General features: G+C 37.8%; 1 protein-coding gene across 2 annotated transcripts in view; it reads right to left on the minus strand.

The window, feature by feature from the left end:
• Positions 1-21,654, minus strand: part of PCDH10 (protocadherin 10) — a gene marked incomplete at both ends in the record, with an annotated part of 47,658 nt that extends 26,004 nt beyond the window's left edge. Inside the window, 4 exons of one of the 2 annotated variants that reach the window (XM_081333235.1) lie at positions 6,132-6,437; positions 16,163-16,269; positions 16,833-16,891; positions 19,015-21,654. In XM_081333235.1, the coding sequence (XP_081189361.1) occupies positions 6,132-6,437; positions 16,163-16,269; positions 16,833-16,891; positions 19,015-21,654 (3,112 nt within the window). Of the gene's footprint in view, positions 1-6,054; positions 6,438-16,162; positions 16,270-16,832; positions 16,892-19,014 lie in introns of those variants that run through there. The other variant, XM_081333234.1, reaches the window with a different exon arrangement.
• Positions 21,655-26,171: the final 4,517 nt, after the last annotated feature.

Here is a 26,171-nt window from a genome sequence, read left to right on the forward strand (position 1 = left end):
TATAAATGGAATTAAAATTAAAAAAAAATTAATAAAAATAAAATCTTTTTTTCCAGTTCCGGTTATAACTTTGAACAATCACTAAACGAATGGTTGCAGGTCAAGGACTACCTGTATAGGAGGAAGGGATATTTGTAAATTCCTCCTTGTATATCAAAAAAATTAAAACATTAAAAATGATAAATAATGCTAAATATGATATCTATTCATGTTTATTACATAATGCTACTTTAATTTTCATTAAAAATTCTTTGGTTGCTAATTATTTTCTCCTTTCTACTTTGACACAGCTCATTTTGCTTACTTGTATGTATATTTATGTCTACAATAGGTGGCAGCACTTGCCAACCATAACCAATTAAAAAGCTAATCAGAGTGACTGCTTGGATGGGAAATCATCAAGAAGTCCATGGCTAAACTAGGAAGCAACAAATAACATATTCTGGGATGTTTAGCAAATCACTTTTACACTGTTACCAAGAAGATCACATGGATGAGATTTATCAGAAGCTGAGTGAGATCTGAAAGGCCTTTTACCTTTGTGTGTATACATATACACGTTTACTTTTTTCATGCTTTTTAAATTTTTACTTTAATACTTTTTTCATTTGTTTTAGTATCTTCTACGGCAATCTCTTTCATATTTTTTTCTGTTTCAATATGCTTGTGAAGTCCACATTGACTGCTTCTAATTTCCTAAATGATAATAGCATGAATTATCAAGGATTTGAGTTTGGTCATTACACAGAATTAGATGAATCATATTACTAATTTAGCATTGCCTGTTCTTATTGGACAAACTCTTCAAGCATTTCCCATTTTCTATTATTTGAACATTAAAAAAGAAAATGAATTGGATATGGCCTTTCTGATTTAAAGTTTGCCCTCCAGCCAGAATTAAATCACTCTATAATTATACTATGTAGTATAGTTGTCAGATTTTTTGTATAATTATATATGATTTATTTTTAAAAAAATGAAAAAAAAAGATTATTCTTTGTTTTCAAAGCACATTTTGAATTATATATCATAAATGTATTTATTCATTGCCCTTTCAAATTAATATTGTATTTTTATTCATATCCAGTGGTTGATAGGAAGAAGTGAGCTTCTTAGAAGTCTAGTGAAATTTTCTACTCTTCATACAGCTCCTTCTACTGAAGAGTGAAAGTACTTGAAACAAAGTCTTCTTAATTCAAAAAAGTTGTTTTGGCTCCATGGACCTTGGGATAGGAGTGTCAAAATTGAAGTAAAAATGTAAACAGACTGAAATATAGATATTGTTATGCAACAGACTGATAAGGGACTAAAAGTAAAAGGACAATAGAAAGTGTTTCTATATCTTCCATTCTTCACAAAGTTGAAAGGTCAAAGAAGTTGATGTTCAGAGGAATCAATCAATAATGCTAACAATGTTCAGAGGAATCAATCAATAGTGCTAACAATTAAATGTAGTATTTATGAAAGTTATTAAATGACTCACAAATGTACAAATAATCATATATATATATATATTATTTATTTAAAGTTTCTGCTACTTTAGAGCTTAGGAGATGACATTCTTATGACAATAGGAATGGTAGAACCTAGCTAACTTGATTAATATTGGAAAATCTAAGTAGTTCTGTTCAGTACTTGGAAGACCACCAATAATCAGAATTTTAATCTAAACTGGAAGATAAAAAAAAAATCCCAATGAAAGAAAATGGCAGTCCAAGTCCATTTGGTGAAGAAATCTATATGGATGTGTCATTGTAGTCACTGGAAGTGGAGATTTATGTGGAGGCTTATACTTCTGATAATATTCCAATAATATTCTTAATTGGTAAAAAATGAAATAATACAGTTCAATAGCATAAACATAAATCTGAGACAGAAAATTCCCTCATCCATTAAAATAATCCTTGTAAACCTATCTGGAAATAAGCACTGTTCATTTTCAGTTCCCTGTACAACCCAAACATTGCCCTAAGCTATTTGTATGTCTGTACAAGGTCTCTCTGACTGCCTCTGGTAGATGAGTTAATGTTACTTTTTTTGTCAGGTTTTATTGCGATTTTAACTAAAAGATATATATATATATATTTATTACTGAAACATTCTGCTATTTTTTTTTCAATGACTTCGCAAAACAAAGCATTACAATTACAGTATGCAATTATCATTTTATAAATACCATGGGTAATTTTTAAAAAATGCTTTTTCTTGATTATTTATTAATTAGGAAGACTTTTGAATTTTGTCAGGTTACGTATGATTGATTGTAATTAAGAAGTATGTTTCAGAATTTTATTATATATAATTTTGGTTTTTTTCCAATAGTTAAGAAGAAATTTATTTTGGAAATAATGATAGTCTTGCACTTTAGATTCAGTAAATTCATTCTAAAAACAAAATTTTATTGTGGGTAAATTAGTGCCATAGATCAGTAAGAGCACCAGTAAGAAGTAAATATAGGGTAAATATGAAACGAATGATGTCACTTCTGCAAGATCACATTACTTTCCATTAAAATTATATGAAACATATGACATCCTTGTACTACATCTGTTACTTCATTTGACTAAAAAGGGCTCCTTTTTTGAATATGATCTTAATAACATGCTTGCTGCCTTATTTGTAAAAATATGCAAGTCTATTTAGTGTGGGCAAATCTGAAATCAGCTCTTTAGACAGGCACCAAGTCATCAAATTTATATACAGATCACCTGCTAATGTGACTCATCTCACAATTTTAGTATATAGATAACCCTTGTTTAATATCATCATCATCATCAAGTTGGAAGGGACCTTGGAGGTCATCTAGTCCAACCCCCTGCTCAGGCAAGAAACCCTATACCATTTCAGAAAAATGGCTGTCCAGTCTCTTTTTAAAAAACTTCCAGTGTTGGAGCATTCACCACTTCTGGAGGGAGGTTGTTCCACTGATTAACTGTTCTAACTTGCTCAGACAGCAACTATTTACAGTTACAAAAAAGTAACTTTACAACAAATCCATTGTCTCTCTTCACTTCCTCCAGGATTAACCATCTCTCTCAAAAAAGGAGCAGGTTGTATGAAAAAAAGGGGGAGAAATCTGTTGCTTTGAAGGTACTAATCTATCGGCAAAGTGATAACATCTGATAGAACTCCAAAATCATGACATAGAAGTTCTGTTTTGATACTGCAATATGCCTCCATGTGTATTTGTTTTAACATACCCAGATACACAAAAAATCTATTCTGTTTTTACTCAATTTGAAAACTCACATCATTTGTAATTTTTCTAATGCTCTAAGGGACACTTATTGAGATGGGCAACTATAGAAATCAAGTCCAATAAATAAATAAATAGATAAATAAATAAATAAATAAATAAATAAATAAATAAATAGATTATATATGCTGACGATTTTAAAGTATTTTGAGCTGCAGTATTTTCTGAGTTGATTTTAATTTATAACTGTTGGATGAATACCATTTGGTGTAAGCAATTTGTTTTTATTTACTGCATCAATCTATTCCAAAATTTTGTCACTTGACTTCTCAGATACATCTTTTAACCTGTCACAAACTTATAAACTTACAAAATGCATTATTCTGTCATATTAGTTACTTTGGAATTTAATTTAATTATAAATTTCTTAACTCACCTTTTTCAGCATTAAAAAAAATAATTCCAAGGCAAACGTTCAATGTATATCTCAGTGCTAATCCAAATACCTTTTATTTATTTCTTCAATTCTTTAAATACTCCTAAAAACTAGTTGTAAACATTCATTTTTTGATAATAAATAGCTATACATTTTTCACCTAAACATAATTTTGAGTCCATTTTATTTTCTCCATTTACAGTATGTTACAAAGTTAATATTGCAATACTAAAATATATTCTGCCTATAATCTGTAGTTTTCTAAATATTTTCCATTTAACATTAAAACCAAAGCCAAGTACTTTCCATAGTAGGCATTGAGAAGAGGACAAAGAAAGGTATTTGTATTTGATTCCATCACTGACGCCAGAAAAAAAGAAATCACTTTTAAAACTATTGATATAAACATTTAGAGAGCTCTCTGTATTGTTAACTGGAAATTCTGAGATTGACTTCTTAGTGAAGCACAGAAAAGATTTCCTAATCATATCCAAGCCTCTAACTTATACAGATCATGTAAACCAAACAATTATCATTATTATTACCAACATCACCATTTTAAAGAAATAAATTCAGTAATTCCAAACCTTTTGGACAATTAAATGTTTATTAAGTCAAATTAAATATATTTATTACTTCCATTCCCTCCTTTTTCTTAAAGAAAGAAATAACACATTAAGTGACCGATCTTCTTCAGTTTTATCAGTTCAATAGTATGGCTAATGTGCTGCCTACCCAGCGGATTCTACCTTTTGAGACTTTTCTTATTTAGCCTTTTTATTTAATTCAAAATGTAAATTTTAATGTTTACTTAATCCTTTTTTGTATAATCTGACCCAGGAGAATGCTAAATGATTATGCTATAGACATTATTAGACGTTCTGCTAGTTACCACTTTTATAAAATTTTGCTGTTATCCTTAGGCAAAATAAAAATAGTTTCTTTATTTATCTGTCTGTCATCTGTCTACCTGCCTGCCTATCTGTTTTCAACCCTTTCTCCACAGTGTATTACTAAGGCATTGATTTCATCTCTTAAAATATACATTCTATAAAAATATCAGCTATGTAATTTGTAGGTTTAGTACTGAGTGCAAGAATCAAAACCATCTTCCACCCCACAAATATATGTGGGTTGCCATTAACTTGTAACAAAGGGTTCATTTCAATTAGGAAACTAAATGCCAAATTCTAATGAAAATAAAGGTTTTGCAAATTCAGATTCTAGCTTGTCATTTTTGAAGCACTTTGTAAACAGAATAAAAACAAAGGAAGAAGATACGATAGATCTGAGTTTAGGTTGTGAATATTAGCATCCTGCTTCTAAAATAGTAGCTGTTGAATGAAATATGCTTGGGATGGATCTTGATGTGAGCAACAAGCTGTCAACTTCATCTATACACAAAATTTCAAATATACACCAGATAGTTGTTCAAGGGAATGTATGTTTTTTTTAATATGAAGATCCAGTAACTTAGTATCTAAATCTGAACAGGAATGTAAAAATTGTCCATTCTCCCAAAGTATTCAATCTAAAAGAAAAACTATATTTCAAGATTGAATCCTTATTTTACAATGGGCTAATTTCAAGACAGAAATAAGGATGACTAAAAGAGATAAAAAGTACTCCAGTAGTAAATGTATTGTTTGAAATTGCTGATATCACCTCTGCTGTCTTTCAGACTTTAATTTCCTTCAAAAATCTTCCTGAAATAATAGTAGTAGTTGTGCTATTAAATCAATGTTTTGCTGATGAACGGTGCCTTCTTCTGTTCCAATGACATATATTTTAATAATCACTGAATACATTTCTAATGAAAGGAAAAATTCCAGTCTTGCAATGTAAAAATGGGTTTGATAAGCATAGAAATGTATCATCTTCATTCAACATATTTTACTTAGCTCATAATGCAAAGCATATAAAGAAATAACTTTTGCAAGCTACACAGCATCTTCTGTGTTGCCTCGATAAACATTGCCATATGGATGAAGGACATAAAAATTCGGAAAACATCAAAATAGAAAATTCAAATTCATTGAAGTATGATCAAGGGAACAAAAAATATAGTATGATTCCCTATAAAATGTCCTCTAAACATTGCTCCATGGTACAAACAGTATGATGTTGAACAAATTTCAGTGAAGAGGCACCACAAACTGCTAGATAATATGCAGAAACTATGATGTTGCTAATTGCTTACTTAAGACCCTGTATAGTAGGGCAAAACTTCTAAAAAATAAGCTAGAGGTTTTTTTATTTATTTAAAAAATCCTTCTTCAACAGTGTCCTAGAAGTGGAAAGCTTAAATGTCACAAATGTTTTTTTGTTTTTTTAAAAAAATCAATGCTATATGGAGAGTAATTGAAGAGAGTGAACACATTCAGAGGAATGTTTTTCTTCCTCCTGGGGTCTTTATCTATTCCTAGCAAGCATATTGGAAATGATGTTTTACTCCTACAAAAGGAACACTTTCTAGCATCCTTTTTGAACAGTACTTACTCAAATATGGTGGTTTGTAAGGCGCTCGTGTATTAGACAGCAGTCCATCCAGTTCCTTCCTCTCCAGGGTGCTGTGAAGGGCCTTCTCTTTGCCAAAGGTGGAGAAAGATCTCTCTGCCCCTGGCTGGGCTTCTGGTGCTTCAAACACTTCGGTGTCTGGAACAGAGTCCATTCCAGGTACATGAAGATTGCTGCGGTAATCCGCAGCCTGCCGTCCATCAGAAGGGACAAAAGAGGGCATCCAACATCGATCTGAGTGACCCAATGCTTTACATTCCTCTGTGCAATTAGAGAAGAGATCCATGCCTATAAGCAGGAGAGAGAAAAACTGCAGATATAACCTTTAGAGTCATCACCTGCTGAAAGCATGGTGATAAAAAAAGATACCTTCTGTTCTATTATCATTTTACCACTAAAGAATTTGGTTATTAAATCTTCAAAGAAGCTTTATTGTTCAAAAAAGAAAAAAGATAAGAAGTGCAAGAATGTTCCACAACTGGCCAAATAATCGTAAGATGACAACTGGGATCACTGTTATTAAAAAAAAAAGTCTTGTCACCTGCTTTGTCAAACCATCTACGGAGAAGTCCCACTTTCTGAACATGAAGGTGTCAGTGTAAAGGCCATCAATAGACTAAATAGACTTAATGTATATGCAAAGGTGTAACATTGAAAAATACCGATGGTAGGGAGAAAAATGCTGAGAACGTTCCTGAAAATTTCAACAAATTAGGCCCCTCTGTTTTGTTTTGTTTTTTTTAAAAAAAGAATGTGCTCTTCAGACTTTCTTCCATTTAATCCCACTAGAGTCCAAATTCACATTAAAGCCTGTAAAAAGAAACTGCTAAAATTCATGGTAAGTCTAATGTGACATAGATCCAGCTTGTATGGCAGATGTGGGAATGCTTACTCTAGTAGTCTATAACAATATGAATCCCTGCCAAGAGAAAACAGTATGCTTATAAATCCTTTTAAATGTATTCATTTCTCAAACGATAAGAAACTTTTCACTATGTGTCTTATGATGGTATTTCAACAGGGTTTTTTCATATTAAGCTGAATCACATTTCTTTAAAAAAAATAGCAATGTACTTAAATGGAATAGCCAATGCGACAATATAAATTGTGATAATATTAATGTGTATGTAATAAAGATTAAAGTAAAAAGTTAATTTTTACAGTGTTGCTCAGAAAAGAAGAGAAAAGCTATCTATGCCTGTCCAACAAACAAGGATATTTTCTCTTGCTGATATGGTTCAGCAATGATCATATTACAATCATTTTCATATACATACATGTCACCCATCCCCTACACATTATAAGCCATTAACATAATAATGTGAATGTTAAACATTATTTGGTCAGAGCATCATCAAGTAAATGATAAATAACCAATTTTCAGAATTATTGGATTCACTGGCAGAATTCAGAATCAGCTGCTAAACTGTAGAACATACAAAGTAGGAATTATTTGCTATAAAACATGTACCTCTTCTGTGTCAGTCCCCAAGAATGACATATGGAACCTAAAGATTATATTTTCAAAATTAGGAATACCTGCTATTAGATAATACATCTACATGAATAGATAAACCATATGATAAAAAGTATCTAACCCCCTAAAGATAGGCTAGTATTCTCTTCTACTAATTTGCAGTTTAATTGGACTGATATTGGTAAAGATCTTAGTATATTTTTTTAAAAGAAATCCCACAGTTACCAGTAATTTTTTTAAGAAGGAAGGAAGGAAGGAAGGAAGGAAGGAAGGAAGGAAGGAAGGAAGGAAGGAAGGAAGGAAGGAAGGAAGGAAGGAAGGAAGGAAGGAAGGAAGACAGACAGAGAGTATTTGCCTTAATTAATACTTTATAATGGAAATTTTATTTTAAATTCAGAAAAAAATGGCTTTGTCTGAAATCTTCTACAGATAATTGCAATCACAAAAGTCTTGAAATAAACAATGAGTGAACTGTTGAGGAATGTACATGTAAACATCAGCTGGAAATAAAATTTCAGAGATGCAATGCAATATAAGCTATATACATACACACACACAATACAAAACATTATATACATAAACATGTACATGTACATGCATACAAACACACATACAGGTAGTCCTCAATTTATGACCACAATTGGGACTGAAATTTCTGTCATAATTCAGTGTGAGTCATCATGTGACTAGGCCTGATTTTACAATTTTAATGCTTAATGCAATCATTAAGCAAATCACATAGTTAACATGGTTATTAAGAAAAAATAGTTTTCCAAATTGACTGTATTTCTCAGAAGCCATTTGGGAAGGTCATAAATCATGATCACATGACAATAAGACACTGCAATGGTCAGAAATGCAAGCAACAGTATTGTGATCACATGACCGCAGGGTGTTGTAATAGTCATAATTTTGAGCACATAATTTTTCCCAAGACTATCATAATTTTGTAAAATTGTTAAAATATTAGTTCTAAATTGAGGACTACCTATATATTATAATGTGATTTAAATACTTGTGAAATAAATGGCTAGTTTACTTACTGCTGGTAAAACAGTAGAAATAAATATTAACAAAAAAATGAAGGGTTTTTTTTAAGAAAATGCCTATTTATATTGAATAGTGTTCATTAATCCAGCTTTGTTCTACCTTCTGCCCTCCAGATGTGATGGGACCCCAATTCTAATTCTTTTGGAGGACAGATCAAGGCTGTATTGCTTAATTTTCTAAGAGATGTGATCATAATAAAATCAGATGAAAATCAAAATGTGATTTGAATTTAGTAAATTATGTATTTAAGTATATGATGAAATATATTAATTTCTACAACCAACGTCCTCAGATTAGCAATTATGAGGCACTCCCACAATTTCTAGTCAACATAGCTATTTGTTAGAAAATACCAAAACATCTAGAAGCTATTTGGCTTGAGAAGGATAAACTATCTAAAGAAATGCCTTACTAATAAGGCCAGGTGACTCACAAATATTCACAAACTTATCACTGCACCAAGTACATGTTAAAAACATACATTTTGAATAATCATTTAACAATATTTAACAAAAAAAACTCCTGTCCAGTCTTGTAGGCTGAAACTATCAGACCATTTTCCTTTATAGTCCAAAAAATGTAAGCCAAAACTCTGGTTTGAAGATATATTTATATATGTAAACAGATACACGTTTGTAAGTAAGCACACAGACACCTATACTAGTTAGGAAATCTCAATATAGAAATTAGAAGCCTGTTATAGGGTTTCTAGCAGGTGGTTCTTCAGAGTGTCAAGATATTCTAAAATTCTAAAGACACTGTGTTATCAGAAGCACAGGTGCAGACTCAGTAAACTGAAAATATCAGTGGCTTACTGCCTGATGATTTATTTGGTTCTTTTTTTTCAAACCTGGCCATCATAAAAACTAGATTTAGAGTACAATTCTACACACTCTATGCCTAGAGTAAAGGGTTGATCTAAATTCTGTATATAAAAACAAAGAAGTGTTTCTAATCACTAAGCAGAAAATGTATTTATTTAAGTTTGTATAATAGCACACAAAGATGTACATATGGTTTGATGTGTAAGAAACATGTTGTTTTGGGGGGGATGGGACACCATTGGTGTGTTAGGCTTGATTTCAAATACTATTTCTTTAAATTTATGGTCTGTTTCTTCCCAAAGATTAAAAATGAACTTAAATAACAATAAAATATATATCCATCTAGCTAAGCTATTTGTTACAGATGGTAAAATATTGTTAAATATTTTATAGAGACAAACAAATACTCATTAACTGATGTTCAATAACATTTGTACCACTGACTACCAACAAAATCAGAGCTTTTCACTATTTGACAAACCTCCTGGTTAAAACAGATTCCTGGCATCAAGAAATGTGGCAACAAGTATTCATTCAATAGTCTTTCATAAACCCCAAATCCCAATGTTATATTTAAAAGAAAGGTTCAGTCCATTCAAACATTTCCATTCTCTCACATAGTCATTTCAACACTCAAATAGTCTCTCAATGAAAACAATTGTTATTTCACCCAATCTACAGAAAAGGAGTGGAGTATACAAATAAAATCTGAACAGTATAAATGTTTCTTTTTTAATTAGCATTTTATAAGTACATGTGAGTTATAGATTTTCAACACTTATATCAAAAGAATTCTAGTAACACGGTGTATGCTTTATGTTCATTACTCTTCTTGAGTCAAGCAATTCCAATAACTTGCAAACTATACCTTTCTCCAAAAGGCAAACATGGGAATTGGTAAAACCACATGGAACATGGGTGCAGAGTTCCTGCTTAGTTCATAGAGATTGGCCTAACCAAGCACAAGACCATGGCAACCACAAAATATTACACAAAATAATAATTTAATTTGCTTATTTTGTTCTGAAAAGCTGATTTCACAATTTGTTTCTTTTCAACTAAATTAAGAAGGGGGAAGATGACAGAAGTGATACACAAAAAAACAACCCTTCAGACATATTAAAATCTCCAATATATTATATGCACTAGTGTTCTAACTATAAGTAATTGGTCTGCAAGGTTACATCTACTTTCTACCTGATGTTACATTTTTCAATAGCAATGGTGCTTTCCATTTCTTTAATTTGAAGGCTGGTCACCTAAACCTTCCTTTGAACAATCTACATCTGTGAATCTTCTATTCTCCCTTGTCTGACCATGCAATTTCAAGACATTAATCTCAGAGCAGAATCCAGACCATTTTGGTTTAACAACCAAAAATTGGAAATATTTCAAATATGCTCACTGTCAAAGAAATGCCAAAAGCCATTTTAGCATATCCCTATATAATTTTGTACAAAGCAACTGAAACATCAGAAACATCTTTAAATAGGAACTGAAATAAAAGTCGGCATGTATTGGATAGGGAAAATAGCAATTTCTGTCACCTTTGTCTTACATTCTTTTTTTTTCCATCCAGAATTTGCAAAGTATTTCTTCAAGATTCTATAACTAAAAACCTCTGATTCATTTTGCAGTTGGCAAGAAATCTTTCTCAACCCTTTTAACAAAATCTATCCTCTAAAATTGTATATATTCAACCTATTTAGTGGGAGTTTCTTTGATAAGCACCAAAAACAAAAAAAAGTCCAAACAAAGTACTCTGTTATATGCCAGACAATGTTACATTTTTCAGTGGTGTTCAATGGAATAAGCAAGTCATTAGTACTATCTACAATCTAACCCTGTAAATCTTTGATTTTTATACTATGTGAAGACTAAAAAGATACAGCCTCTTTTTCCATACTCTATTAGAAATCATATCTCAAATCAGCATTATGTTTTAGTATAAACACATGAAAAAATGAAACGGTATCTTTGCTTCAAATCTAGATCACAAAAGAAATGGGTATTTATACTATATAACATTAAAAAAAATCCCACAGGAACAGATACTTAGAACCTATGTTAAAACTGTCAGAATATTATTTCTTTTTTATTCTGCCTTTATTATTTTTATAATAAGAACATACACAATACACATTCCTCCTCCTATTTTCCCCACAGCGACAAGTTGGGTTCACAGAGAGTGACTGGCCAAAGGTCAGCCAACTAGCTTTCATGTGTTGGGCAAGACTAGAACTCACAATTTTCCACTTTCTTGCCAGACAAAACCGATTCTCAATAATGCAAGGTATAACACAAGGTAACATACAGTATTGCCCATGGATAACATACACAAATAAATTTAGATAATTTATCTCCAGTACTGTACTTCACCTTCAGAAACCAAACTGTTAAAGAAATACAGATGGCTTACTATCATCATTTATCATCTACTGTTCTTCTTCAATTTTAAATTCATTTTTACTGTGAAATCATGGTCTTTTTTTTTACAAGGCTTTGCTTTGATATAGTCTAGATAATCCCTTTTCTCACCTGTCAAATGTTGTTTGCATCATTTTGTTATAGACAATGTTTATTTTTAAAAATATAATATATTATTCAATAATATTGTTAGAAGTACAAGTACTAGTCCATTTTTGAGCTCATTTATAAACACCTACAACAGAGTCAGTTTATCTTCAATGTGCCTTTCTAAATGTACTGGATTTAAAATAAAGTGATACAGGTAGTTGCCTGGCTACTAGAGAAAGAAGCTTTTCAATGGGGACACGCTGATTATGGAATGCACTTCTCAGACATGCTTGTGTTGATATTTCCACTGTGATCTTTTTCATTCCCGCTGAAAATGTTTAATTGTTCCAGGCTTTTTAGTTGCAATTTTAAAACCACATTTAGCTCTTTTCACAACACTCCACTTCTACTGGCTTATTTTATTGCTATTGGCCAGTCACTCTCTCACAGCCCGAGTCAGGGGGTTGCTGTGGGAAAATAGGAGGCCAGAGCATGATGTATACTGGCTTGGATTGTACAAAATAAATGGTGGGACATAAAGCTAATAATAAGCACACTCAATGGCTGTTTTAACCTGATTTAACCTCTTTTTTGTGCATCGGACTGGGATGGCAATTTTAAAACCACATTTAGCTCTTTTCACAACACTCCACTTCTACTGGCTTATTTTATTGCTATTGGCCAGTCACTCTCTCACAGCCCGAGTCAGGGGGTTGCTGTGGGAAAATAGGAGGCCAGAGCATGATGTATACTGGCTTGGATTGTACAAAATAAATGGTGGGACATAAAGCTAATAATAAGCACACTCAATGGCTGTTTTAACCTGATTTAACCTCTTTTTTGTGCATCGGACTGGGATGGTAAACGAGGCCACCCTGTGATGTGTACACTTTTTTTTATTGCAAGCCTCTGTTATGTGTTAATTATGCATTATGCTTTTTGTTTTATTTTTATTAGGTTATTTTGGTTTTGCACTGTACTTATTTTTCAGCATTTTTGTCTTTTGACACCACAAAGAATCACAGATTGTGAGAGGGTGGCTTTGTAAATCTTTTAAATACATAGATAAATAAATGCTAGTTAACATTATTTTTATGCATTTATTAATTTTAGCTTTTTAGCTTTATTTCCACCATACAGAATATCTCACTGTGAAGTGATATAGAAATATAATATATGACTAGTTAGGAGAAGTATTTCAAGAGAGCCATCTGTACCTTTTATCCTTAATATAGAGTCAAAGCCATGCCACATGAATCAACTATAGGCAATTTGGCCTTGCATGACCAGATAGGAAGGAAAGAAGAGTCTGAAGCTTTTTTTTCCCTTTAAAAAAGGAAGAACACCAGAGTAAAATCTATTCAAGTTTTATTACAGTATGGCATGATATCTCATGGGTAATCACAATCTCTTCAGAAAATATTGGCTTTTGAATACATGCTAAATAATTAGTTGTGGAATTTGCTTTTGCTTTTTTTTAGGAAAACAATTTACAAAGGAATATAAGTGTAATGCTGTTATAGAGTAATAAGAATGAGAATCAAATGGAAGACATAAACTCAAATCATAAAAAGAAATTAAAGAGAAACAGTGGACCAAAAGAAGTTGTAAGGTCCAAATAAGTACATAGAAAAATCTTGGCATGTTTTGGGGCTTTCCAATAGTTAAATCAAACAAGATATAAACATTTTGAAAACTTGTCTTTAGTAATCAGCATATTTATCTGATACTAGTGAAGAAAACTAATTTTGATTGACAAAATAGAAGTAAGTTTAAAATCATTTAGTGTATTTGGTGACTTTATCTCCCATATAATTAGACTATTGATGAAGTTGGCAACTAAAATGTTTAACTAAATTAGATTATTTGCTTATTACTTTCTGCTTCCATACCCTGCCTGAACCAAGCATTTTTTTTAATTACTATTCATATTATATGTGTTAATAAATAAAGTCTAAATGCAATGTTCCTTAATATCTCTAAACTATGTAAGAAAAAGAATTGTACATTTATCAGATACTCTAACTCCATAGGCATAGCATCAATACTTATTTATGCAATACAAAAAAAATAAAGGCAAAATGATTGCCTATAGTAACTTGGCAAGCTACATACTAGAATTATTAATTTAAAGTAAAAAATCATATCAAACTATCAATTCTGATTCAAGAACAATTGCTGCATGCAATTTATTCCTCTCTTATATTTGCAGAAACTTGAATCTAAAGTTCACAGATCAAACTAGAAACCAAGTATGCAGAAAGTCATGACTCTGTAGTCATCAATTAAAATTAAGTGAAAACACTTCACTTAAAGTATATTATAGCTAGATTATAGAAAGAGTTTAGTTTCAAGGCAACCTTTCATACAATCTGATTCCAGATAAATCATCTAAATTAAGAACAAGAGGAAAGTTATGTATAGCAACATTAGTGGAATTTTTAAAAAATGCCATTTGTTTGATGTGCATCCCAAATGATTGCATCTACACATTCTGCTTTCCCATTCTAGGTCCTTGCAAAGATGTTTATTCTCTTCTCTCATACTTTGTTACCATCATTCATTATGTTGATGGATAAACTGGCTCAAGATGAAATATTCATGAACATGAGTGCTGCAATAAAGTGTAGTTATTTATTTGAATTTATTGGCTGCCCAACTTCAATTTGTTTCTTTCTTTTAAAAGACAATAAGAGAACAATTGGGGTAGAATAACTAAAGCTTTTTTTAAAAAAAATCTTCAAATACTACTTGTTACCTTGGAGATGATGCCAAAAAACTGGGAACAGATTGGGAAAAAACAAACATTTGGAAAAGAATAATTTGCAAAAAAATAAATAAATTATGTTCCAATGTACACTTTTGGCAAGTGTTCATTTGCTATGAAGTTCCCAGACACAAAATAGATGCTGTGTTCACTAAGAATGAAGCCCTGCAAGGCGCAGTGAGCTTAGAGGCTCTTGGCTTTTCTCAAGTCTCATTAGGTCTGCATATTAATGACCTGCAGCTATATAAAGCAGTCCTTGAATGGAATTCCAGACTCCCCCTCCCCCAGGTGCCTAAACTTCTCATAGCCAAAGGGACAGCATAGCACTTTTTAAAAAGGCTGCAATTCCCTCCTCCCCCATATACACAAGTGTCAATGTCGCTATGTTTCTGGGCAGTTGGGGTTTGCTCAGTCCAGTGCCTTAGGAGATGTTTTAGGGAAGAGACAGACAGGAAGGAAGGAAGGAAGGAAGGAAGGAAGGAAGGAAGGAAGGAAGGAAGGAAGGAAGGAAGGAAGGAAGGAAGGAAGGAAGGAAGGAAGGGTGTACAAGCAAGCATCAACCTGGAAGGCATTTTTGTAGCAGCAACTCTCTGGAGTACTTACCAAACTAGAAAAGGCACAGATTTATTACTACTAAGTCTAGATTCCAGGAACTCTGTTGATTACAATCTAGTGACAAGTGCCTCTAACACCTGCTAAACTGCAGGGATGCTGTGCAGTGAAGCAAATGCTAAAACAATCGGCATTTCCTCTTAAGTATACAGATGCAAAGTGAGAATACTGTCAGATTTATCAAGGGAATGAGAGTCAAATTCTCTTCAAACTAAATATTACAATACTTACTACTTGAAAAATACCACATTTCCAAGATATTTTGAGTTTCCAACTGAAGATAAACTACTGCTCACTGTGGATATATTACATTCTCCCTGTCATACACTTGAAATTCTCCCTTGTTCAATTCCCTGTAGAGCCCTCACTTGGGCATAACTCTTAACATACTCAATTCTGAACTGATGTGAGAATTGCTACCGAAAAACAGTTTGAAAATATCCCAATAGCTTTTCAGGATTTAAGAATCCCACCAAAATGTATCAGCATTTTTGTATCTTAATATGCAAAGCACACGTTTCAAAATTTTCTATCTTGCAAAAGTCAGCCAGCATTAAAAATAAATCACCTTCCTATAAGTGTATTACAACTGAAAAATCTATTTGTTCCATCCAGTCAGATGTACATTAGCACAAAATTATAAACACTCTGCATCAAATTGCCCCATTATTATAATTATGCCCCATTATTAATTTACCTACTTATAATTGCTCCTGATGGTCCTATTAAAAGATCGAATATTTAGAGTCCCCCCCATCAAACTTACCAGTAGATTGACCGCGATTAGTGGCGTCATGATCGCTGTCTCCTTGTTCACTGTCTCCATGACCACTGTCCTTAGAGCTTACTATGTCTGCTTCCTGGAATGCAGAACTAAAAATATATATAAAAATGGGAAACTTAATGTTTGAATCACCAAGAAAAGGGAAATTCATAAAACATTCTTCTGCCATCATATGGCGACTTGTGGTGCTGCACTCAGATAGATGGTCTTGGCTACACTGTTTCAACTAAGCAGCACTCTCCATCAAAAGTAATACCTATATTTTCAGGGACAGTAACCAACAGTGCTTGTTATTACCACCATGTGTATTCAGTGTAATTATGCCAAACAATTTTGCTAAATAGTCAAGGATCTAATTTGGACAGATTGTGTCCTATAATACTGTCAAGTTTTTGAAAAATAATTTTAAACCAGCATAAACCAGCATCTTTTTCCCCCCAAGAAATTTCACTGAGATTCACCAAATGCCATAATTCAGAGATGTTCATTCATTGCACATATATGATGCCACCTGAATACATTTATTTTATATTCTTCAGATATTATTTAATACCTTCTGTATGTACATATCTTCCTTCACCTTGAGAAATAAATGTCAGGTTGTGCATAACTGTGACCTTAATTTAGGAAATGAGAAATGTGGAGATCCTACCTGTTTACACGCCGAGGTCTGTCAACTAGATAACTGAGCTCTGTACGTTGATGTTTTGCCTAAAAAATAACAAATAAATAAATAAATAAATAAATAAACAAATAAATAAAATGATGAATTTTCCAAGGGAACCTGTGCATCTTCAGTGATACTAGCATACATATATACATAGTACACAAATATGCACATATATGTATATAGTTGCTTTTAATTAATTAAATAACCAATACTTCTGATATATCTCATCTGCTTTTTGCCATTCTCTTAACTTGCATAAGAAAGGATTACACATTTATCTCTGAATACAATTAACTAGTTATCCAATATAAAATCCACAACTGTTACTCAATCTAGCCAAAAACATGTACTGTGGATGGAGGAAAAAAAATCAAATGACAATTGAACACCACTGTGTAATTCAAGGAAAACTATGATAGAAAAAAATGACATGTTTAAAAAATAATGTATAGCCACCAAATGGATATATCCCATTATGACAAGGGGGGAGAATTAAAGCTCTGTATTTTAAAAAAATAATAATTAAAAATTCTCTTCTAGTTGCAATCCTGTGGTCATTTACCTGAGATTAATTCCTGATAAAGCTAGGCTTTACTTATAAGTAAGTATATTTAATATTGCACTGGAAATAGGTTTTAAGTTTCCCCAGCAATATGTACAGAGAAAATACAGCGTAGTTATTTTGTATCACATCACAGGATAAAAGGCTAAACCCAGATTATAGGATAGACAAATATTATTTACACACTAGCTTAATACAAAAGTTTCATAAGTGTAACAGATGCTTTCAGTTGCACTTTTCAAGATGCCTCTTTTGGGAGGGGAATATATAGAATAATCATCTTAATGTAGTGATAATTAGTGGATCTTTAACTATGAAATTATTTTAATTCTCTGCTTGCTAGTTAGATGTTCATATTTCACAAGCAAATGCCTGCATATCCTCCATCACAAACAGAGGACTTTCTAAAGGGTTTGTTTGTTGATTTCCCTGTAGGAATTATCTTCAGTCTTGGTATCTGTTCCTGGAAAAAAAACAATGAAAATAACCAGAGAAGTAATCATTCTACACGAAATAATAGTAAATACTGCTCAGGCTATGCTTGTTTGATTCTGAAAATAAAACAAGCAAAGTAAAATGCTCACAGTATGTGGCCTTTATTGAACTGTAATAATATTTAAGTTGTTCCTTGATACTTCTGCATCTGAAAAGAAAGTGGCTGAAAAGTGACAAAGGTGGTGCAGAAGAAAGCTGCACTGCACTGCAAACTGATTTAGGTATGACAATGTTTTCCAGACAAGAGTTTGTGTTGTTGGTGAGTTGACATAAATCAGTTACATATTCACCTGCAACTACTTGTTATAATTGTAACCATAGTGGAAAATCTATTAAAGAAGTTTGAACAATAAGCTCATAGTAACAATTAGTAGTGAGAAATGTCAAAGTATAGAATTGTAAACATTTGTGAAAAGAAAACCATGGGAAAAATGTAATTAATTTATGTTAACTAGAATTTGTTGTCACTGTGTGTTGGGGGGAGAGAGCAGGGGGGGGAAGGCTGAGCTAATCTCAATGTACACATGTTGTACTTTGACAATAAAGGTTTATTATTATAATTGACACAATACTTTAGTAGTAACACTACTACTTCAGGTTACCGTATTTTGACTGGGGAAAAATTGGACAACTATAAAGTGGTTACAAAAAGTTTTTGTTTTCCTTCCCTGTATCTCTTTGTTGCCCTTTACTGGTTGTGCAAGTTTCTGTTATCAATAATAAAAATGTAGGGATATTTATCAACTGTAATAATATTACAATGTTTACTAACGCCGCAATATTACAATTACTATTGGAATGTAATATCACAATTTTTATTGTAATATTACAATAATAATTGTAACATTGCAATATTAGTGATCAATCACATAAGTTGCATGAGAGGAAGTTTCCCCCAATGCAACAGGCAGCCCAAGTCAAAAGGTGTAGACTAGTCCAGTTAGGATGCAATGATGTGGACCTTGTACGTGTTCCTTCTCAATAAACTGAGGTTACGTTAGGATCTTAATTAACGGTAAGCGGTGACATTTAGAGGGAAATTCAGGAGAACACAAAACCACTGGCAGCCAGTGGACGCTCCTAAGACGGGGAGAGGCTGGGTCTTACCTCACTGGACAATATGCTGCCATTCGAGATGAGGTCGGGCTGCTGGTCGGTGTATCCCGTGACGATGGCCCCGCAAGGGTTGTGCTCCGCCTCTGTGCTGCGGGAAGGGCTGCAAGGCTTGAGGAACATCAGGTCGGTCTTGGCCGACTCGGGTGTGAGGCAAACCTGATAGCAATAGTTCTGGTTGTGGTGGTGGGAACTAAAGCTTGCAGACTCCTCCACGGGCACTTGAACTGGGTTGCTGGGTACATTAGAGCTCTGGACCAGCATGATATCCGATTTGCTGAGCTTCTTCTTACGGGCTCGCGCCTGGCGGCTACAGCAAGAACAGCAGCAACAACAGCTCAGGCAGCAGTCGCTGGCCAAACACGTGTAGATGTTGAGCTTCTTCTCCTTCTGGCAGCGGACGGCCAGCACTATCATAGCCAGCAGAAAGATGAAAGAGACGGACCCCAAGGCGATGATGAGGATCAGAGTCAGGTCCAGCGAGGTGTCGGCGCTGCTGGCTCCGCCCGAGCGGCTGGGCCGATGCTCCCCGCCCGGGCCTCCTGCGCCCCCAGGGACTAGCCCCCCAGGGCTTCCGCCGCCCCCGCCCGCCCCCGCCCCCTGGCGCTCCACTGCGCTGTCCACCAAGACCACGTGGAGGGCGGCGGTGGAAGAAAGCGGGGGCTGCCCGTGGTCGCGGACCTCGATGACCAGCTCGTAGGGCCGCTGCGGGTCTCGCTTGGCGGGCACTTTGCGCGCCGTGCGCAACTCGCCGGTGCGCCAGTCCATGCGGAAGAGGCTAGCCTCGTTGCCCCGGGCGATGCTGTAGGTGAGACGCGCGTTTTCGCCGTCGTCCGCATCCACCGCCGCCACGCGGGACACCAAGTAGCCCGGTTCGGCGCCTCGGGGCAGCACCTCTCGCGCCGGCGTCCCGTTGCGGCCGGGCAACGGGCTGACGATGGCCGGCGCGTTGTCGTTCTGGTCCACCACCACAATGTTGACGGTGGCGTTGCCGGCCAGCGCTTCCTCGCCGTTGGGTTCCTCGCCCCCTCCGGCCGCGTCGCGGGCTTCTACTTGGAAGCTGAACTCCTTGAGCTGCTCGTAGTCGAAAGAGCGCAGCGCGTAGAGGAACCCGTTCTCGGAGTTGATGGAGACGTAGGTGAACACCGACATGCCCTGGATCTGGCTCTCCAAGATGGAGTAGGCTAGCTGCGCGTTGGCGCCCTGGTCCCGGTCGGCGGCGCTGACGGCATAAATGTAGGCTCCGGGCACGTTGTTTTCGCTCACGTACACCTGGTAAACGGGTTGCGAGAAGCGCGGCGCGTTGTCGTTCACATCGCTGACTCGCACCTGGATGGACTTACTGGTGGTCAGCGGCGGTTCGCCCATGTCCCGCGCCACCACGGTTAAAGTGTAGGCGTCGCCGCCGGGCTGCTCTCGGTCTAGGGGCCCTTCGGTGACGATGGTGTAGTAGTTCTTGAAGGAGCTTTTCAGGCGGAAAGGCGCGTCGCCTTGCAGCAGCTCGCACTGCACTTGCCCGTTCTCCTCGGAGTCTCGATCCGAGACGCTGAAGAGAGCCACTACTGTGCCTGGAGCCGCCGCCTCACTCACCGCTTCTTTGACGGTGGAGAAACTGATCTCTGGAGCGTTATCGTTGGCGTCCAGCACCCGCACCAGCACCTTACAGTGAGCGGGCACGGCGTTGGGCCCCAGATCCTTGGCTTGGACGTACACTTGGTACACGCTACTCTCCTCGTAGTCCAATTCGCCGTTGACTTCCAACCGGCCGGTCCGTGGGGAGATGCCGAAGAGCTCCCGAGCCCGGGCAGAGATGTGACTGCTGAACGAGTAGATGATCTCGCCATTCTGGCCTTCGTCCGGGTCGCTGGCATTAAGCTGTAGCACCAGGGTGCCGGGAGGCGAATTTTCCGGCAGGGAGACAGTATAGACGGGCTGTTCAAAGGCGGGCACGTTGTCGTTGGAATCCAGGACCCGAATAGTGAGCAGGGCCGTGCCGGTCCGCTGCTGGGGCTGCCCACCATCCACGGCCGTGAGCACGTAGCGGTGCACCGCCTGCTGCTCTCGGTCCAAGGGTTTGGACAGCACTAGTTCGGCGAAGCGATTGCCATCGGGCTGCGTCTGGACGTCCAGGGAGAAGTAGCTGTTGGGGGTGATCTCATAGGTTCGCAGCGAGTTAGTCCCCACGTCTGGATCGAAGGCGCTTTCTAAGGGGAAGCGGGTGCCCGGCGTGGCGCTCTCCGAGATCTCCACGGTCAGGTCGGGCTCTGGGAAAGCAGGCGGGTTGTCGTTGATGTCCAGCACTTCGATTTCGACGCGGAACAGCTCCAGAGGATTTTCCAAGAAAACCTCTAGGTGCAACTGGCAGGACGGACTTTGCTTGCAGATTTGCTCCCGGTCTATCTTTTCGCTCACATATAGCACCCCGGTTTCCAGATTGAGGTCTAGATAAGGGCTTCGCGAATTAGGCACCGTCTGGAAGCGGCGAGCGGAAAGTTTTGTAATGTCCAAGCCCAGATCTTCGGCAATATTTCCCACGAAAGTGCCATGTTCCTGTTCTTCCTGCACCGTGTAGTGAAGCTGCGAAAGGGCTCCCTCCACCATCCAGTTTAAGGCAAAGAAGAATAGCACCACCATCTCCAAAAGGGGGAAAGAGATTCCCCCCTCCCCGACGCCAACACTTCCTCCTTCTCCAAAAATATCCCTCTCCTCCTTCGAGAAATACCGTGTTTAACGGGCCAGAGAGGAAAAGCAAAAGACTGAGGCGAGCTTCAAAAACGATTTATGCTCATTCCTTTCCCTTCATTTTCTCGCCTTCCCCATCATTGCCTCCCTTCACACGAAACTGGGGGGGAAAGGAAGGGAGGGGGACGACGGAGGGCTTGGAAATCATGCAAGATAGGCACGGGAGGCTGCCAGGCAGAGCTCCCACCACATCAGAGATCTTCGTAAGAAATGGCTAACCAGAGGCAATAGGTAGGTGGCTATATAGACAGAAGAGCCCGTGTTAATTTATTCCCAGTGTCCAGGCACTGCACCGCAGCAGCAGGAGAGGCGGTGGAGGCAACAGCAGCAGCAAATCCGGGAGAACGGGTATATTTCAAGATTATCCTCAGGTTGGTTTCCTGGTAGGAGCAGGAGGGGGGAAAGCTGCCAGAAGAACCGATGGACATGCCCCCTTTGGTTGAAGAAAAATAAATTTGACAAGAGAAAACCTTCTCTTTCTCCCTCCCTCTTCCCTGGAGTGGGAGGGGGAGGGGGAGACAGATGAAATTAAAAACAGCCAGAAAATAGTGCAGCCATCGAAAAGATGTGGCGGGGTGGGAGGAAGGCAAAGACCAGTTCGGCGACCCTAAACTTTAAATCCCTGAATTTCTCGAAGACTCAGTGGAGATTCTCTTAAACCTCTCTCGCTATCTCTTCCTTTCGATGCCTTTTCCCTGCGCGCGCTTTTTTTTCTTTTTCTTCCCTCGCTTAAAAAGGGTCCGGATCAGCTTTCTTCCACCCTATTTTTTTTTTTACTATCTCTGCCTTCCTAGACTCATTCACAGACTCGGTGGCTCTCCTTCTCTCCTGTCCCAACTCAAGCTTCTGTGATCTCTGCTGGCAGTTTCTGAGCTCCGAGCGCTCGGCTTGTCTGTTTTTGCGCAGCGATCTGCTTCTGCCAACCAATCGCCTTGTACTTACAGGCCTAGGACGAAAGCGTATTGGTTTAGCCGCACGTCGAGTAACCTCCGTCAGAGAAGGGGGAGGAGACAATACGGGAGAACCCGTCGCTCTTACTCTGGCTCGCTCTCTCTCTCGCTCTCTCTCTGTGCGTGTGTGCGTGTGGTGTGTGGCAGAGAGAATAACCCTGACACTCCCGAAGCGCTTACTGGGGATTCTCTGTCTCGGAAAGTTACTATTCCCTTGTTGCAGTTACTGAGCAAGGAGATTACTTCTCGTCATCAGGCAATACCATGACGCTAATAAACAAGCTGGTCCTTGGAGATGGAATTTCCACCTGCTGTGGACTTTCCCTTTCGTCTTTCGACTCTTTCCATGCTCTCTGCTTTAAAAAAAGGAAAGCCCGGCTTAAAATAACAAAACAAACAAGGAACATTTGAGGTAGATTTTCCTTTTGTCTGATGCGTATGTGCCTCATTAATTTTGTATAGTAACACACATTAGAGAATTTGACTTTCCAGCAAGTGTCTGAAGTTGACTCCTTTCTGGAGGGAGGGCGGTATTGCTCACATAGGGAACATTTGGCCGCGCTTCCTTTTTGCGCTTTAATCGATTTGGCTGTACAAGCTGCTTGGCAGAAGAAATTAAACAAGGAGGGGCAGATAATTAGACTCTTCCAGGTCACGTGATGTTACTAAAAACTACCAGGAATAGAGAGGCAAAACAATAGCAAATGTTTTGAAATAGGCTTTCCTGGACAAGGGTTTGCTTCATCAGATTATGCCTCAGGTATGCATACGCTAAACAATCTTTCCCAAAAATGGTCTACTCCAGAAATAATATCTGGCCAGCGCTGGCAAATTATGGGCTTTGAAATCCAATACATATGGAGGGCACAAGGTTGGGAGAAGCAGCCGAATTTATGGCCCTAATTACAAACATATTGGCTGAAATGGCAGTGGTGACAGGCAATGTATCCTTTACGAGCTGGGGGCAGGAAGAAAGAGGACTGTTCTTGGCTTTTATGATAGCCTTGTCTGTGCATTGTGATGGCAAGAAATTAAGATCAATAACTGCCTGTTCACCACTTAATCCTACACTTAGACTCCTACGGATCGACTGTTTACTACCGCTCCTGGCTCTCCTGATTTAATATGGTGGCGCAGAGGAATTGTACTATAGCAACGGATCCTAGTGCTCTCTTGGTGAAACGCTGCTTCGCGACTTCTTAAACTTCCTGCAGCCGCAAAACCCCCGAGGCTAAATTCGCCCCCGCCGGAGAGTCTTAGCGTTTGCAGGAAAGGGATGAGCGTCGCCGAGTTACTTGCCCCTCCTTCTTCGAAGTGTATCGCTATAGTAGATCTGAAGCATCGCTGAATGGTGAATTGGAGAAGAATGGCGGAAGATGTCTCATTAATCGAATGCCTCGTTTTACGTCTTGCTTGAAAGAACTCCGTAGGGCTTACTACTGAGCAGGGAAGCATAGACTTCAATTGCTAAGGTTCAAGCAATTTCCACCAAATTAATTTGAAAAAAAAAAAAGAGTTGGAAGATCGTAGCATAAGTAGTCAACAGTGTGGCCTTCCAAATCGCGGGTAGATCCTCTTGGAAATGGCTATTTATGCCGGAGTCCTATATATGTTTACTCCAAAGCAGTTCACACGTGTATAGGACAGCAGCCTGAAAGAGCACTCCAAATTACAGAATTGAAAACAGAAGTATTACGGGATTGCATTTAAGGAAATTTATAAATGGAGTCTGTGGTTATAATTATATTTTTATTGTGTTGCCAAGGTCTCCGCACAGATATGGAGGACACAGGAGACGCCGTGCTCAGTTACATTCAAACATTTACACATCTAATGGACTAAGATAGTGTCTCTTCTTAGTAAGCGCTAAACATGTATACATGCGTCCCCTCAATTCCCTGTATTATATTTCGTCTGTTTCTCCAAAAGAAGGAATTGAATGTAAATGTCTTCAGCGAAGCTTAGCGTCAACGGTCGAAAACTTAATTTTTCTTTGAACATATTTAATCTCGATCCCTTTATGTTTTAGGTCTAAACCTAACCGATAAATCGAGCGGTAGGTCCATTTGGCTCTTACGCTGTTTAAGCGTCATGTAGATTCCGGGAAAAATATGGAATTACAAGATCTAAAGAGCCTAGAAGGATATCCCCGGAGCCGTCAAAACCCAACTCCCTTTAATGTAATAGCATATGTCCGTTTTCTCCAACCGCTGTAAAAAAAAAAGATTATTAGCTTTGTGAGAAGCTATCTACCGTCTTCCCCTCACCCACCGCTGCAAGGCACACATCTTTTGCATCTTTCTCCTGGCAGCTCTCCGGCTCTCCGCCTTCGCTTCTTTTCACGTGAATAAGTCCTGCCTTTGAGCAGAGGAGAGCCTAAGTTGCCAGGGAGAAGAAAAGGGGAAGCACGGTGAGAAGGCTTGTTTTTAGCTGCAGTAAATTTACGGGCCGGCAGAGCAAAGCTGTCAGAAACCCGCCGCCGCTGCAGCGTCACACGCTGGTGGAAAGGAAGGGAAAGGCGAGGGAAAGCATCAGCCAGACCTGTGGCTTTCCCAGAGTGAAGAGAAAACCGCTAGATGAATGAATATTCCTTATTTGCCCCTGGAGGTTCCTTCCAGTGATTCATTTGTGAGGCTGAAAAAGATTACCAACATCTGGATATGTTCACAGCTGTGTGCAGCGGTTTTAAAGCTCGCCCGTTTTAATCTATGGCTCTAAAACGCCGCCAGGATGGCTGAACTGGTTGTACGGTTGAAAACATCAGACAAGGTTGACCTTCGGAGGAGATAGGGTGGTGGGAAAACAAAAACAATCCTACATCTATCCACAATTAAATGCCCCTTGAAAACGAATACTGCACGTTTAATAGGAGAGGGAGAAAACGAAATGGAAGAGTCGGGATAGTAAATAACCTCCGGCATCCACTGCACAAGTTTTTTTCTTTTTTTCTTTTCCTCCAAGCCCGGAAGATGGGGAGAAACAATCTTCGTTTGGCAAATGTAAGCAGCAGGCTCCTCCTAGCGATCAGAGTGAGTCTCTGCCGGAGTGGTGATGTCCGTTCACGGCGCCGTGTGTAGTAGACGCTGAACGCGCGTCTGTGCGCGTGCACGGCTCTGGCCTTTCCCCACCCTTTCGGCGCTCGCTCGCTCCCGCTCTCCTGCATATGACAGCCAGCTACGCCGTCGCGCGCGCTCTTCTTCTGAAGAAGACAAGTGGCTGCAGATCTGCTGGTTCCAACGGAAACCTAAGAACCGGCCCACTTCGCAAACACGTGTAAGCCTCTCATTCGCTGTCCGGCTTTTCCTGCTTTGGAAATGGCTGGCGCGTGATGCCCGCGGTTTCCCTGTGGCTGGGCAGACTGCGAGTTTTTCATATTGGTTCATAAAATGACCTCATAGTATTTCAGGTGAAATTCACGTATCTCTTGTTTCCTCTGCGAATTCCTTCCTTTATTTCTCC

The sequence above is a fragment of the Vipera berus genome (genome assembly GCF_964194415.1).
Source record: "Vipera berus genome assembly, chromosome: 7".
Lineage (NCBI taxonomy): Eukaryota > Metazoa > Chordata > Lepidosauria > Squamata > Viperidae > Vipera > Vipera berus.